Source organism: Equus asinus, chromosome 2 (assembly GCF_041296235.1).
Source record: "Equus asinus isolate D_3611 breed Donkey chromosome 2, EquAss-T2T_v2, whole genome shotgun sequence".
Taxonomy (NCBI): domain Eukaryota; kingdom Metazoa; phylum Chordata; class Mammalia; order Perissodactyla; family Equidae; genus Equus; species Equus asinus.
Genome location: NC_091791.1, coordinates 176,144,940 through 176,160,916, shown reverse-complemented (window position 1 = coordinate 176,160,916; position 15,977 = coordinate 176,144,940). Strand labels below are relative to the sequence as shown.

The 15,977-nt window shown below is 35.2% G+C and overlaps 1 protein-coding gene across 4 annotated transcripts in view; it reads right to left on the bottom strand.

Moving 5' to 3' along the window:
- Positions 1 to 5,605: 5,605 nt before the first annotated feature.
- G2E3 (G2/M-phase specific E3 ubiquitin protein ligase) overlaps positions 5,606 to 15,977 on the bottom strand; it is a 50,386-nt gene continuing 40,014 nt past the window's right edge. For all 4 annotated transcript variants that reach the window (XM_014857481.3, XM_014857488.3, XM_044765428.2 and 1 more), the window contains 2 exons: positions 6,877 to 7,067; positions 5,606 to 5,995 (listed from right to left, as the gene is read on the bottom strand). In XM_014857481.3, coding sequence (XP_014712967.3) covers positions 5,739 to 5,995; positions 6,877 to 7,067 — 448 coding nt within the window. In that variant the 3' untranslated portion in view covers positions 5,606 to 5,738. The remainder of the gene's footprint in view (positions 5,996 to 6,876; positions 7,068 to 15,977) is intronic.

Here is a 15,977-nt window from a genome sequence, read left to right as displayed (position 1 = left end):
AATTTGTATCCTATCAAGCCAAGCCTCTCAAAAGGTAGCTGCTTTAAATTGAGCTCTTAGGGTGGGAGTGTGGTGTACTTCTAACAACCTGATTGAATACTGAACTGTTTATTTGGTCCTTTATAAATCACTTAAGCGCTCAGAATACTCTAGGGGTTTAAGGATCACAGGACTAAAGTAAATGAAGCTCCTGGAACGAAGCAAGCACTTAAACGCTAGCTCCCTCCTCTGCTTCCCAGTACGGCGGAAGAGGTCTCCCCTTTGCTCCATTTTTCAGAGAAATAGACGGGATTTGGAGCATTGCTCTAATCTGGCAGATTTCTCAATCCCATCTATTAGCAAAATGGTCTAGCTTTATGGTGTGGTTTTCCCTACGTGGACACAGGAGCCAGGAAGGTGGAAAATGGCAATTTGGTATTTTCCCCTCTTTTAGTAACAGCAAAATCACAAAACACTACTTTGGGGGAGGGGGTAAGTGGATAGTGCTGCTGTTTTAATGCACACTTGAAGTCATGTGATGACAAAAACTAATACTGATGATTTCTAATTTATTTACTTTGCTGAGGAAGATTCACCCTGAACTAACATCTCTTGCCAATTTCCCTTTTTTGTATGTGAGACCCTGCCCCAGCATGGCCACTGGTCTAAGTCCACTCGAAAACCCTGCCTGAACCAGCCCCTGAAGCAGACCTGAACTTAACCAGTAGCCACCACAGCCCACCCCCCTGCCCTGGCCCAGCTGATTGCTAATTTAATCCATAGGTTTTTATTTGATGTCAAAAATAGATGACAGCTCCGTTCTCAGCCGTTCAATAGAGTTCACTGATGACAATGCATTAGCTGTTCATTCTGAAGCTGCACCAAATTCTGAAATGAAATTCTACTCTGTCTCAGAAACTATTTCGAAAACCTTTCAAATTTTTAAACTTTTTTTTTTTTTTGAGGAAGATTAGCCCTGAGCTAACATCTGCTGCCAATCCTCCTCTTTTTGCTGAGCAAGACTGGCCCTGAGCTAACAACCGTGCCCATCTTCCTCTACTTTATATGTGGGATGCCTACCACAGCATGGCTTGCCAAGCAGTGCCATGTCCACACCTGGGATCTGAACCGGCAAACCCCAGGCTGCTGAAGTGGAACATGCACACTTAACTGCTGCACCACCAGGCCGGCCCCTAACTTTCAAATTTATATGAGAAATGAATTATCCTTATTACATAAAGAGCAAAATTCTGTAACAGAACATTAACTTCTCTATTTCAGATAAGTCATTTATTTATGTGAAGCTCAGACAGGTGATCTTATTTTAATGCCATTAGGAAATGCCCTAGAACTGAACCTATATTTTAACTCGTGTAACTTTTTTTCTGTTTTCCAGCTTTACTGAGGTATAATTGACAAACAAAATTTGTAAGATATGTACATCATAATGATTTCATGTATGTATACGTTGTGCGAGGACTCCCCCATCTAGTTATCATATCCATCACCTCACAAATTTAACTTTTTTCCCCTTGGGTGAGAACATAAGCTCTACTCTCTTAGCAAATTTCAATTATACAATACAGTTACCAACTATAGTCACCATGTTATATATTAGACCCTCAGACCGTAATCATCTTGTAACCTAAAGTTGTTACTACTGCATCATGTGATTTATATGGGGAATAAAAAAAAAGTCAAACTCATGGAAACAGCAGAAAAGGGGTTACTAGAGGCTGGGGGGGGGGGCCAGAATAGGGAGAGGTTGGTAAAAGGTTATGAAGCTACATTTTTCACCTGTAAGAACAGCATTATCTCATTTTTGTAGCTAATTAGCATATTCACTGGAATATTTACTGTTTTATTCAGTGCTATCACTAATATTTTGAAAGACTCACCAATGATCTAGGTGTGTTGTAATTCAATGGAAATGACAGTTCCTGCCCTATGGGAATGTTCTTCATTTTTTGTCTCCATGGAATATAAAATATACAGTCTTTCCCACCTCCCAATATCTGAGCACCCAAGCTTGTTCAATTGGGTACTTGCACTTTGAAACACAAATCTTTCCTCTAACCATTTCCGCTCCATTTCAAACTTCCTCCCAAGACGATATGAGTCGTATTAATACAAAATGCTAAGACAATGTTTAATATTTATATACAGTATATACATATGAAATGATAAAAATCAACCAAGGAGTGCACAAAGTGTGGGCAATAAACGTATAGAAAAATATGCCCCACAGAAGAACAATGGCAGACAAACAGTCCCTGTAAGGCTGGGACTGAATAAGGTATTTGTTGTTAGTAGAATCAGAAAATCAAAATAAACTGTGGCTTCAGACTGTAAGGTAATCTAATTTACTGCAGTCTTTTAACTGACTCTATCCAGATTTTTGGCTTAATTTCTTCTGGCAAACTATTATTTTACATTAGGGGACAGACAGTTTTAACACAGAATACCTCAGAACAACTCATTCAAGAGAGGTTCCTAGGTGTCAGCCAACAAACTGCTCACAGGATCTCTCAAACTCGGAGAGGAAGGGATCTTGTATCTACTTAGTATTGTCAGAATCTTTATGTTAAATCCTAACGCCTTACTTAACTTAGTTTATGTAGGCACTTCACACTTAGTAGCATAAACACATTCATTTAGAAAACATTTTAAGTGTCACTTTTTTGGTAACATTTGAAGTCTTAAAAAAAGGGGGGCGCGGAATAAGCTAATACATCAACTGTTATGTAGCATAATACCTGGCATACAGTAGATATTGGAAAATGTCTGGCAATTAGAAAACGTTAAAAGTCAAAATCAGAACTTGAAAATCGGGGCTCTTCAAAGCATTCCAAATTTTCCTCAACTACAGGTAATACACATCCAAGTAATCCATCATTCAATGTTCAAAAGTTCCAATATAATTACAAAAAAAATTATAAAAAGTTTTGGCACAAAGCAGAAGCCAAAGTGGATTCTCAGGTTAGTAATCAAATGAAGGCTTTTTACTTGACCCAAACAAATAATGGCTTATTCATAATATGGAAATTAAATATTACAAAGTATAAAAATCATAAGCTAGTTTCTGACGAGATATTTTAAAGAATCTTTACCTTAAATACTAAAACAGTAAAATGACTTGAGTACAAGAATAGTAGAGAATTGTATAAAAGGCCTTCAGATGAGGCTCCCACACCAAAAAGTTTAAAAACTGTTTGAAAACAATGAAAATAAAACAACCAAAAACCATTCACAGCAGATGTATAATAGGCGAATTTATGGTTTTTCTTGATATTGAAAGCAATAGAAAACAAGCTTGAAATATATGGCATTTAGATGATTGAAATATTTAAGAAATACATATACACACTTATAAAGGTTTATAGCATAATTCCTTTTTAAATTAATGTCAGTAAGCATTGTGCAGTGGCTATAACAATGAATAGAAAAAGAACAATCACAATACCAACCATTTGACATAGTAACACTGCAGAAAATAAATAACCTATAGGTTTCTCTGATATGCCTTGACTAAACAGATTAATACAAAACTCATAGTACTGGAACATCCTTAAAACCAGAAAACATTTTGCAATATGAATATTTATCCTTCACTTTAAAACGTGAATATCCTAAATTATTATTTACACCACCTTATCCCTAAGGCCTTAACACATAAAGTAAGTGAAATGAGGAATTGAAATACTGCTTTTAATTGGAGCCAATCCAAGCACACTGCCTCTCTACCACTCCTCCCTACCCTAAAAAGAGTGTGAGTGTTCACCAGCTGTAATTAGCACCGTAGGGGAAATTAATTAAAACTACAAATAACCAGAAAATAACTTTAATTAGGTTTTTTGGTTTGTATTGGTTTAATGGCTTTTTAAATTTTAGAAAACTAGGGAGGTTAAGAAATAAAAGATCCAATTTATCAACACATTTGCAATAAAAGCTGCATGGCAAGTTTGAGGTTTATATTAGCTATTCAAACTCTTTTTTGATGGATGCTTTAATTACTTTTCATAATCTAACAGAATTCAACACAAGACACCAGAAATGCCTTGTTTAATGTTTTTAAAAACTTAAGAACATTAAGTTTGCTGGGTCTGTTAGTAAGTGTAACAAAGAAAGCCATATTAGGATTATGTTTTAGTTTCCCTTTGGTATTGAGATATACTACCAGTATCAAATCAATCCAGTTATTTTTCTTCAAAAATATTGATAATTTAAGGATGTTTCTTGGGGAGAATGAGAATATGACAGCAGCTGACAACTCCTTTGGGTACCAAAAAAAACGTGATTAAAACCAAGCAATTTACCTCTCATAATGATGTATTCTCATATAATTTACTTTGGTGGAGAACTAATTTATATTTGATAATAGATTAGGGACATTAGACTTTTCCAATTTCTTCTTTTGCAAGAGTATAAACATGGGGACATGACTATGGGACTATGTATCTTCAAATTGTTATTACATGATTTCTTGTTACTTTTACGAATTCTTTGACTTTTAGTAGCATTAATAAAGTTAAAAAAGAAAGGAAACCTAAGGGGCCGTGCCGGTGGCGCAGTGGTTAGGTGCGCACGTTCTGCTTTAGCAGGCCGGGGTTTGCCGGTTTGGATCCTGGGTGCGGACATGGCACCACTTGGCAAGCCATGCTGTGCTGTGGTAGGCGTCCCACGTATAAAGTAGAGGAAGATGAGCACAGATATTAGCTCAGGGCTAGTCTTCCTCAGCAAAAAGAGGAGGATTGGCAGCAGATGTTAGCTCAGGGCTAATCTTCCTCCAAAAAAAATAAAAAAGAAAGGAAACCTAAGTACTATAAAGTTTATAGAAGAATACACAAACACAGGAGTTAATTCTGCTTGGTGAGATTAGAGTGTTCTTTTCCATTCTATTTGTATTTCTTTCTTACGTATTTCTACATTGTTTATATAATAACCTATCTTTAAAGATCAAAGAAGTTAACTGTGTAATGCAATGGTGCCAGCTTACCTGTCATACAACCATCTTGATAATAACTGTCAAAGCCAAGGCTTTACAGAAGACACTTTCTTAGGTATTTTCAACTCTATTTTATCCACCTCAGAAGGGTTTTTAAGACTATGAAATGTCCATAGATTCTAGAATATTTGTGCAATTCTGCTTTTTATATAATACTTTGCATCAGGCATCATCTAATTGCAGTGTGGGTCTATTTCAATATAAATCAGTAATCTGAAAACATTTTAACAATCAATTTAGTGCCATCCTAGAAAAGGATACATATAACACACACCCCAGAATATATGCCTTTGATTTATATAACAGGATTTATCAATTAGCTTTTCTATGTAATACTTTAAAATAAAATAATTTGAAAATTGCATATAACTAGAAAAATCACTGTGGCATCCTAGAGCTAACCCTCGTTTATAAAAACAGTGAGTACAAGTCTTTTTCTTATATATATATATGTATATATATATATATATCATGCTACTATACTTGAAGAAAGCCTGTACAGCCATTCTGAAAGTATTTATATTGAGGTTTAAGAAGAATGTATATTAAGAAAACAGAAAAATATCAACTTGGACTGGTACACTTCAACAAAATTTTTTTTTAGCTAAAACGGCCAAAACATTTCTTTATGTTCATATCTTAAGTTTTATTGGGCCAAGAAGCTGACAGTTTGTTGAAAGTGATGATGGACAGATTTCTGAAACAAAAATATCAATAGCAGCTTTTAAAGAAGCATCTCTATGTTCAAAACATTTTAATGTTCAATGTAGTGAGAACTTTCTTCTTTCTCTAGTCTTAGAGTGTTTCTTATGGCAAAGTCCATATTTTCTTGAAATTCTTTATATGTATTGGTGATTGGAAGAGCTAAACAGTTATTACACTTGTTTCCAACAGGAAAATCCATATGAAGGCACTCAAGTGAAGGAGTGGGTTTAAATCCAGCAGGTGGAATGGAATTGCAACCAGTTGTGAAACTAAGAATGTCTTCCACTGTTGTTGCAGATTTACCATCTGAAAAGTTTCCCAAAACAAGAGAAAAAGACAGAAAAATAAATCCATGTTATATATTGCTACCATCACAGACTCTTCCTCAACTAGACTGGGGATGTTGAAAGGCAAGAGACTCCCACATTTATCTTGGGCAAACTAAATCAGTAAGTCAAGTGTTGGAACAGGGCAACAGTACAGTCAATAAATGTTTACTTGAATCTCAAAGTAGGGCTCAAAAAATCATTTAGTTGAACTCCTCATTGTATATTTGAATGCCGCCTTTAATATAAAATTATCAAATAGCCCAATGGGTTCTGTGGGTTCTGCAACTCCATCTTTTTGGGATATGATACTAAAAACAATTTTAAATCACTTCTAGACCACCACTATTTGATAAACTAGTTTAACCAGTGCAGAGAGAAAAACTAAATGGTGTAAAACAACCAAACAATCTAGCTAAAAACATTTCAACTAAAAGTTAATTTTTTTCCACTCTATTAAATGGAATGACTTTACATTGACAATGCTCAGTGATAAACATCATAATCATAGCCCTAACCAATGGATGAAGAAAAATTCAATTTAACATCAAACTGAAAAAGATGAAATAGATGCTTAGCTTTAAGACTATTCTATGCTGTGGCAATCATCCATATATTTAAAGTTTTCTAGGAAGAATGCCTTTCTCCTCAAATTATCTAGAGGAAAACAATCTACAAAATATAACTTTAGTCTGTAATTTTTCTTACCACTTTCAACTCAGTCATACAACCCTGTTTTTAAATAAGTTTTGTGAATACGGAGTTAGCAGATGAAAGTATTATTATTAAAAAGCAAAACTCAAATAAACTAATATTCTGAAACAAACATTCTAAGACAGTTAAATAAAAATATCCACATACCTTCAACAGCTTGTAAGTAACTGTTCCAAAACCCCAAAGCCTGTACGTCAGATAATGTGTGTACTGTAAAAAGATCACTAAGGACTTTTGCAGAAAGATTCTCAGGTTTATGACAGAAGAAGCTATAAAATGCTTCTGGATAAGACTGAATTTTCTCCAAAACACCAAGAGTTTTCAGACCCTGCTTAAAACTTAAGATAAGAAAAATAATGAGCCAACATTCATACATGTGTGTTTGATACTACAATAGGGTATTAACATTTCTAGCTAATATACTACCACATATACTTAAATGTGAGGAAAAACATATAAAATATAGATGTACTATATGTGATATCCTTTCAAATCAATAACAAGCAAATATATTATAAAACGAATATTTTATATGTCACAATATTTGGTTTTATAGTTTTAAAATTAAGCTAACAATTTTTTATTAAGAGGAAAAAAGGAGACATCTGAAGTATCTTATACTTCAAAGCTAGTTAGTATAAAAATGAAGTTTCCTAGAGATTGCAAAGAAAAGTGGTAAATCTTAACCACATAAAATTTAAAACTTACGCATTGCTATGAAAGAAATTAACAAAGACAAAAAACAAAGTGGAAAAATATTTTTAATACACATGACAGAAAACTAATTTCTCTAATATACAAAAGTCATTTCTCTAAAAAACAGTAGCAAATGAGCAAAATACAAATGCATAATTAACAAAATACAAGCAACAAACGATTTTTTTAAAATGCACATTCCCACCAGTAAATGCACATTCTCACCAGTAAGCAAAGAACGGAGGTACCACTTTTGCCGTCACACTGACTAAGCCCTACCTGCGGTTCTGGATTCCCTACCCACCTCCTCAGGTACCGTGTACACTGAGTCATTTCCCCTTCTCTTGGCTCTACCTCAAGAGCACATAAACGTGCTTATCTTACCCATCTTTGAATAAGGGGGGCAAAAATTCACTCAATCCCATTTGTTTTCCTTCAAGACAACCTACTTGAAAGACTTACCTACATTCACTGTCTCCATTTCTTAATTTCCTATTCTCTTTTCCTCCACTTCTGTCTACATCTCAGGAAAAACTGCCCTAAGTTCATAAATGATCTCCTTCTACGGCACCAGTCTCCTGGTTTTCCCCTTCTTTCTCTGGTCACACCTTTTTAGTTTCTTAGAAAACAACTTTTCTTTCTTTACTTTGCCTTAAATGCTGCTGTTTGTCCCTCATGGATCTGAAACAAGGCCAATTTCTCTTCTCTCATGGCATCATTCAGCAGGTGTACATTCATCACTATAAAATCTATTACCTCCAGCACAGAAATATATTCGAGAGACTGCTGGTACTACACACTTCAAGAACCCAAATTTATTTCGTCCAAAAGAAAGCTAATCACCATACTACCAAAATCTGAACCATAGGTTAGAGTAAATGCCTCCGCTATCCATCAAATTAGTATAGCTCAATCTGAAAGTCATCTTTTACTCTTCCTCCTTCCATCCCTAATTAGCAGATCCTGTGAATTTCCTTTTCTGAAATCCCTCTTCTTTGCTCACTTCTCCACATACCCCTATTACCACTCTATTACAAACCACCTGCAGAGGAGCTGTTATACCAGGTGTGCAAATCTCCAATTTCACTTTCCATGCTGTAGCCACAGGAATGTACCAGAAAGAAACCCCAATGCTGTCATTCACCCTGAGGTAGGTTAAATGGAGGCCCCTCAAAAGATGTGTACACATCCTATTCCCTGAAACCTGGGAATGCGACCTTATCTGGAAAAAGGGTCTAAGCAGATGTAATTAAGTTAAGGATCTTGAGCTCATCTGACCTAGAGTATCTGGACTGGCCCTAAATTCGATGACAAGAGTCTTTAGAAGAGACACACACAGAGAGGAAGAGGCCATCTGACACAGTCAGAGATTTGAGTTATGCAACCAAAAGCCAAACAACGCCTGGAGCCACCAGAAGCTGGAAGAGGGAATCAACAGATTGTCCTCCTAAATTCCCAGAAACAGTGAAGCCCTGTTGACACGTAGATTTTGGACTTCTAGCCTCCAAAACTGTGGAAGAATAAATTTCTGTTGTTTTAAGCCACTCAGTTTGTGATAATTTTTTACAGCAGCCACAGGAAACTGATAAATATATCCATGAAACACAGTCCAAACTCATTAACATGGCTTTCAAGGCCCTGCACAATACAACCCCCTGCCTTTCTTTTTTTTTTTTTTTCAGGAAGGTTAGCCCTGAGCTAACATCTGGCAATCCTCCTCTTTTTGCTGAGGAAGACTGGCCCTGAGCTAACATCCATATCCATCTTCCTCTACTTTACACGTGGGATGCCTACCACAGCATGGCGTGCCAAGCAGTGCCATGTCCGCACCCAGGATCCAAACCAGCAAACCCTGGGGCACTCAGAAGCAGAACATGCGAACTTAACGGCTGCGCCACCTGGCCAGTCCCACCCCACGCCTTTCTTACTCAATTTTTTTTTTTAAGATTTTATTTTTCCTTTTTCTCCCCAAAGCCCCCCGGTACCTAACTGTGTGTCTTTAGTTGTGGGTCCTTCTGACTGTGCCATGTAGGATGCCGCCTCAGCATGGCCTGATGAGTGGTGCCATGTCCGTGCCCCGGATCCGAACCTGCAAAGCCCTGGGCCACCGATTCGGAGCACACAAACTTAATCACTCGGCCATGGGGTGGACCCTCTTACTCAATTTTAACTTCACCTTTGAAGTAAATTTCAGCCAAACCTAAGTTTGTCTCTAAAATTATCTTTTTAATTAAGAAATATTTCAAGCTTAGATAAAAATCCAGGAAATCGCCAATCCTCCTCCATCTTATGTGGGATGCCGCCACTGCGTGGCTTGATGAGCGGTGCTAGGTCCACTGCTGGGGGCTGAACCTGTGAACCCCTGGTCTCTGAATTGGGGCATGTGAACTTAACCACTATGACCCTGGGTCGGCCCCACAACTTGCTATTTTGAGAGTAATTTTCACTTCTAACTATTACTATATTAGGAAACTATGTCTATCACTTTATTGGACAACTGTACTGCCTTTTAAAAATGCTTTTATAGGAGCTGACCCTGTGGCTGAGTGGTTAAGTTTGTGCACTCTGCTTTGGTGGCCCAGGGTTTTGTCAGTTGGGATCCTGGGCATGGACATGGCACTGCTCATCAAACCACGCTGAGGTGGCATCCCACATAGCACACCAGAGGCACTCACAACTAGAAGGTACAACTATGTAATGGGGGGTCTTTAGGGAGAATAAAAAAAAATAAAATTAAAAACAGAAGATTGGCAACAGTTGTTAGCTCAGGAGCCAATCTTTAAAAAAAAAAAAGTTTTATTTCTTCTTGCCAGTTCTTACATTTATTTTTTAAATTCCAACTTACCTTGTATTTTAAAAGTTATACTAACTCTTACTTTTTCAACAGTTACTTCTCAAGATTTTAATAAGCATACTTGAAATCTAAAGTTAATCAATATATTTACCCTCTTCCTGAACAATTCAAAGACCCTTGAGCACTTGTAATTCTAATAGCCCTCACTTTTCCTATGCTACTTCAAAACTCTTTTGGTTTCCCCCTTATACTGTAAACCACCAAATGAAACATTCATTTTTTGTACAATCAGTGTTAAGTTACTCAACTGTTTACCAACTTCTTTCTCTACCATTCCTTCTCTCTTGCAAAGCCCCCTGCTAGAATCCTTTACCTCTTGTATCCAATAACCTTGCTAAAGACTTTATAGAAGACTCAGATTATTTCAGGTAGATAGTCGTGTAGAGTACACACGATAATTTTAGCTCTTCCAATCCTTAATAACATTCGCTTATTCACTGAGTCTTGTTGCTCTGCTAGGACCTCCAGCATACTGTGGAAACGAAGAGGGTAATGACGTGTATCCAAACTTGTCATGGTCTTAAGGGGAATGCCTGTTAACATTTCACCATTAGGGATATGTGCTGAATGTTCTGAAGATATTCTTTATATCGATATTCCAAATTATTAGTTTAAAATTATGTATACATGTTTAAATGTACCAAATGCTTTTTCTGAATCTATAATTATATGATGATCCTATGGGTTTTCTCCTTTAATCTACTAATGGAATGCACCACAATAACATTTTTTAATACTCTACTTGCCTTGCTTCCTTTTATAAACCCTCCTCAGAATTGATACTTTTATTCACTGCTATTTTAGACACTCATTAATTGTCTGCTTAAACTATTAGGTTGTAAGAATTTAAAATATATTTAAAATATCCCACTACTACCACATATTTAACCATTTCTCTGTGTTATTCTGTCAATTTTCGCTTTATGTATTTTGAGGTCAAGCTATTAGGTACAAATAGATGCAAGACTATTAAATTTTTGTAAAGAATTTGCTCTTTTTAACACTATTAGCGTCATTTAAGAACAGGTTTCTCGGGGCTGGCCCTGTGGCACAGTGGTTAAGTGCACACATTCCGCTTTGGTGGCCTGGGGTTTGCCGGTTTGGATCCCAGGTGCAGACATGGCACTGCTTGGCAAGCCATGCTGTGGCAGGAGTCCCACATATAAAGCAGAGGAAGATGGGCACAGATATTAGCTCAGGGCCAGTCTTTCTCAGCAAAAAGAGGAGGATTGGCAGCAGATGTTAGCTCAGGGCTCATCTTCCTCACAAAAAAAGAACAGGTTTCTTTTTTAACATTATTAAAATCTTACTAATTTTTTTGTTTTAAAGTCATTTATTTAAAATGCAATTTAAGATCCTCTGTCTTTTAATACAAGAGTCTAAGCAATTTATATGTATTATAGTTGCCAATCTACTTAGATTATTTCCTATCTTACATTATGCTTTCTCTGAACATGTGTTTTTCTTTGTTTTTATCCTTCTTTTTCTGTTCACTACAAGATTAAATATTTTTTATTTCTCACCCCATCCCCCCCAAACTGGTTTGAAAATTACATATTCTATTCCTATTATTTTAGAATTTCCCCTTAAAATATAAATATACTTTAACAATCTAAAGCTAATTAATGCTTCCCCACTACTGCCTCAACAACACAAATGCCTTAAAACAATAAATCCAACGACTACTCTTCTTACAGATTACTCTCTCTAGTTATTTTAATTATTTTAACCATTTCTTACCAAAATTTAGTTGTTTTTTAATAGCCAATGGTTGTTTTCATTTACTCAGGTTTTCTTCATTTCTTTGCTCACTGCTGCTTCTTGTATCTTACTTTTTCCTTCTGAGTTCAATTTTATTCTTCCTTACGTACGTATTAATCTCTTCAGGAAAGAAGTACACTGTTCCAAAATGCCTTTATTTCCTTTTCATTCTTGAATTAGATAATATAACTACTAGTTCTGGGAAGTTATTACCTCAGCTATCTCTTTTCAGTGCTGATGTGACTGAAAAAACTGCTTTCAGTATAAGTGATGCTCATTTTTACAACAACATCTTTTTGCTCAGAATGCAGTTTCATCACAAAGTATACTACTTCGCCTCATTAAGCTCTGTGAACCTAAGGAACTTCTCCTGGAGCATTTTCTCTAATACGGCCGTCTCCATCTTGTTTTGTTAAATATATGTATAGGTGTTCTTTCTAACTTTCACAACATCTCATTTTCAATCTGTCTCTTTGTTATGAGTAAATTCTCATATTCCTCTTCCACATCACCCGTGTTTTCTCTTCAACTGCCTAGCATTTAACAATTACCAAGTTTTCATTTCCATGATCATGTATGTTTCTGTTTCCTTTTTCTTGTCTTCCTGTGGGTTAGTTGAATCTTAGGGGGGTGAGGAGGGGAACGTTTCCATTTTTATCTGTAGTGTTTTTTAGTGTATCTCTTTGTATAGATTTTTTAATATAACAGACTTCTGGTGTCAACATTTTATCAGTTCAAGTATAGAAACCTTATGTCCCTTTAAATCCCTTTGCCTTTCCTTGTTTATAATGTAATTTCCTAAATATTTCTTCTATATACATCATGAACTACATAAGAGAATGTTATAATTTTCATCTTTAATAATATACTTTCTGTTTGAAAGAATTCCTATAGCCATTCTTTTAGGATAAGTCTACTGGTGAAAAATTCTCTCAGTTTTCCTTCATATAAGAATGTCTAGATTTCCTCTTCTCTGTGCTGTGTGGTTCCTTGGGTCTTGGGATCCCTAGCTGGTCTGCCTTCATCTACCTTTCAAATTCTTATGTTTGTTTTATATATAATGTCCGGGTTTTTAACTATACTTAGCAGGAGGGATAGATAGAAGTGTGTCTATTCCATGTTACCCAGAACCAGAAGTTCATGATCATTTTTCAACTTAGAAGTACTATTTGATCTATTTCATATTTTGTTTTTCCAATTGTTTATTTTCTCTGTTATACCACTGTAGTAATACTTTGTCTCATTCAGTTTGTTCTGTTATTTAAATCCTTGATCTGCTATTCCCAATACTGGATTTTTTGGATGGTTGTGGGTTTTGTCTTTTATTGGGAATTCCTCTTCTTTAGCATTCCCATTAGGCTCGGGCTGTAGAAATTTCTGTACACAGCTGCTATGTATTTGCTTTTGCGTCGCACTCTGTAAGTACTATGAATCCTAAGACCATTTATTTTGTTAATTTCTTTGCTTCAGATTGAGGTCCATGCAGGACACCACACTCAAATTTGGGACTAACTGAGGGTTTTAATTTCATGACAGCTCGGACACTTTGGCTTTTGGTTTTCTTTGTTATTTCTGACACCTACAGGATTCTTTTCTTATGAGCTCAGATATATATTTAAAAGATTGTTTTTTGCTATATGATTTTTTCATCTTTTACACAAAAGGAGGAATTATTCTTCAGCTTTTCTCTCGCCCTCTTCATCTCGATCTGCCTAACTCCTATTTATCATTCAGCTTTTAATTTAAACACCACTAATATAGATAGGGAGGCCTTTCCTGACAACTAGACTACTCATGTCTATAAAAACAAAACAAACAAAATGAACAATGATGAATTCTCTCATTTGGCAATGAGAAAAACCAATCTATAGATACATGAGCTACTTGGGGGGAAAAAACACTGCACATCATTTCATTAAGAGAAGCATTTCAAATAAATTTTTAAATAGGTATATCAAAGTTTTTAATACATTTTGATTATTTTGTGTACTAATCATAATTATAAATGGTAATTCTATCAATAAAAACATTTTACTACTTAAGAGTCTTACAGTCAGAAGACATTTGGACACATTTAAAAGAGTTATGTAACAGTGTTATTTTAAATTGCAATAGTAAAAATATATTGGAAATTATATCCTTTGCAACTATTTAAGCTTATGGCATCACATTATATTTTAATTTGGAAGAGTGCTGGGGAACATCCCAAAGGTCCATCAATAGGGAATTGCTTGAAAAACAATGATATATCCAAAAAAATAGAGTTCTGTAGTGCTCTAAAAAATGAGGAATATGTCTATTTACCAACATGGAGTGATCTCCAGAACACACTGTCAAGTAAAAAGTGAGCAGAAAATAGGGTGGATGGTATGTTACTATTTATCTAACAAAAGAAATGAGTATACATTAAAACCCCCAGATAATGGAAGGACATACAATATAAAGCACTGCAATGATTACTTCATAAGGGCTGGAGGCGGACGAGCTAAGGATAAGAGCCATACTTCTTTGAATACAATTTGCATCATGAAGTGAGTTTTTTCAATACATCTTCATTGTAGATTTGACTTTGGAAGCATGGAAATATTTTACATAATTTTAAAATAAAATGAAATTTTAATAATAATCACCAAAAATAAAAACATAAAAAATGAAAATAAAATGTATATCCTGTTAGTAGTATAATGACACAGAGAATAACTATTCTAAACGACTTTAAAACACAGTAATTTGACTGTACAGCCCGAGAAGAAAAAGAAATAGAAAAATAATTTTAACCTGTTTTCAATAATACGTTATTCATGATAATGTTGGTATTGTCATTCTGAGACTATAGTTTATGAAATGTGGAATAAATCAAGTGAGTAATTATTTGATCCTCTAATTCTCCAGTGTCTTTGAGAACTGGGATTCTCAACATGAGACAAAGAAAAAGTTAAAAGTCTTGTGGTAGTGAATCTGAACTATCAGTATAAACTCATGATGTATTTTATCTTAAAAAACCAAAACTAAACCAAAACAAAAAAGCCACTATATTTCCTAGCTTTGGTCCCCTGAAAAGGCCTAGAAACAGACCAATCTGGCAAAAATGAGGACCCCTAGTAACCAGATTGTCGTTTTGAAATCCCATTTTCCATTCAAAGAAACAAAGGCTCCTTAGGCCAGAATGGAAAAAACGAGCTTGAAAAGTCTTGTCATACCATACAGCAAGAAAGTTATCAAGGACCATTAGGGGTTAACATCAAAAGAATTCAAAAGAAACAAACAGGGTTATACTGGCCAAAGATGAGACAAGTTGAACTTCAGTAAGGATGAAAACTATAACGGTTTTGAACTCATCAAGTGTATTTAAATCTCTGGGTTAATGATACCGAAACTTTTTTAAAAAAACAATCACTTTTGAGATAATATGATCTTTGGTATTTGCCTGAAAATAATACCAGAGCCAATAGCAAGGGTAGGATAAATGAATAAGACTGGCCACAGGTTGACAGATAACTGTTAGATCTGGGTAGTGATTACATGGTATACCATTCTGCCTTATTGCATATATATTTTATATTTTCCATTATTAAAAAAAGATAGAAGAGCATGAGGACAGACATAAGTTTTCCAACTTCTTTTAAAGATTATTGGAACAAAAAAGTTTGAAGACCACCAAGAATTACATATACCCTGTTAATCAAAGCATGTTTAGTACTTATCACCCAGCAGATGACAGGTGCTCAATAAATGGTTACTAATGAATCAGCGGAGATGGAATAGTTGACTTATGTGGTTAAGAATTTTTTAAATAATTTTTATTTAGAAAAATAAATTGAGATAATGAGAAGCATCATACATTTATGCAATTCTGTATATAAGGATAAGAACAGTAATCATCCTTAAGAGGTTAGTTTTAAAGCATTATTTTTAAATAGCATTTAAATTTTTATCA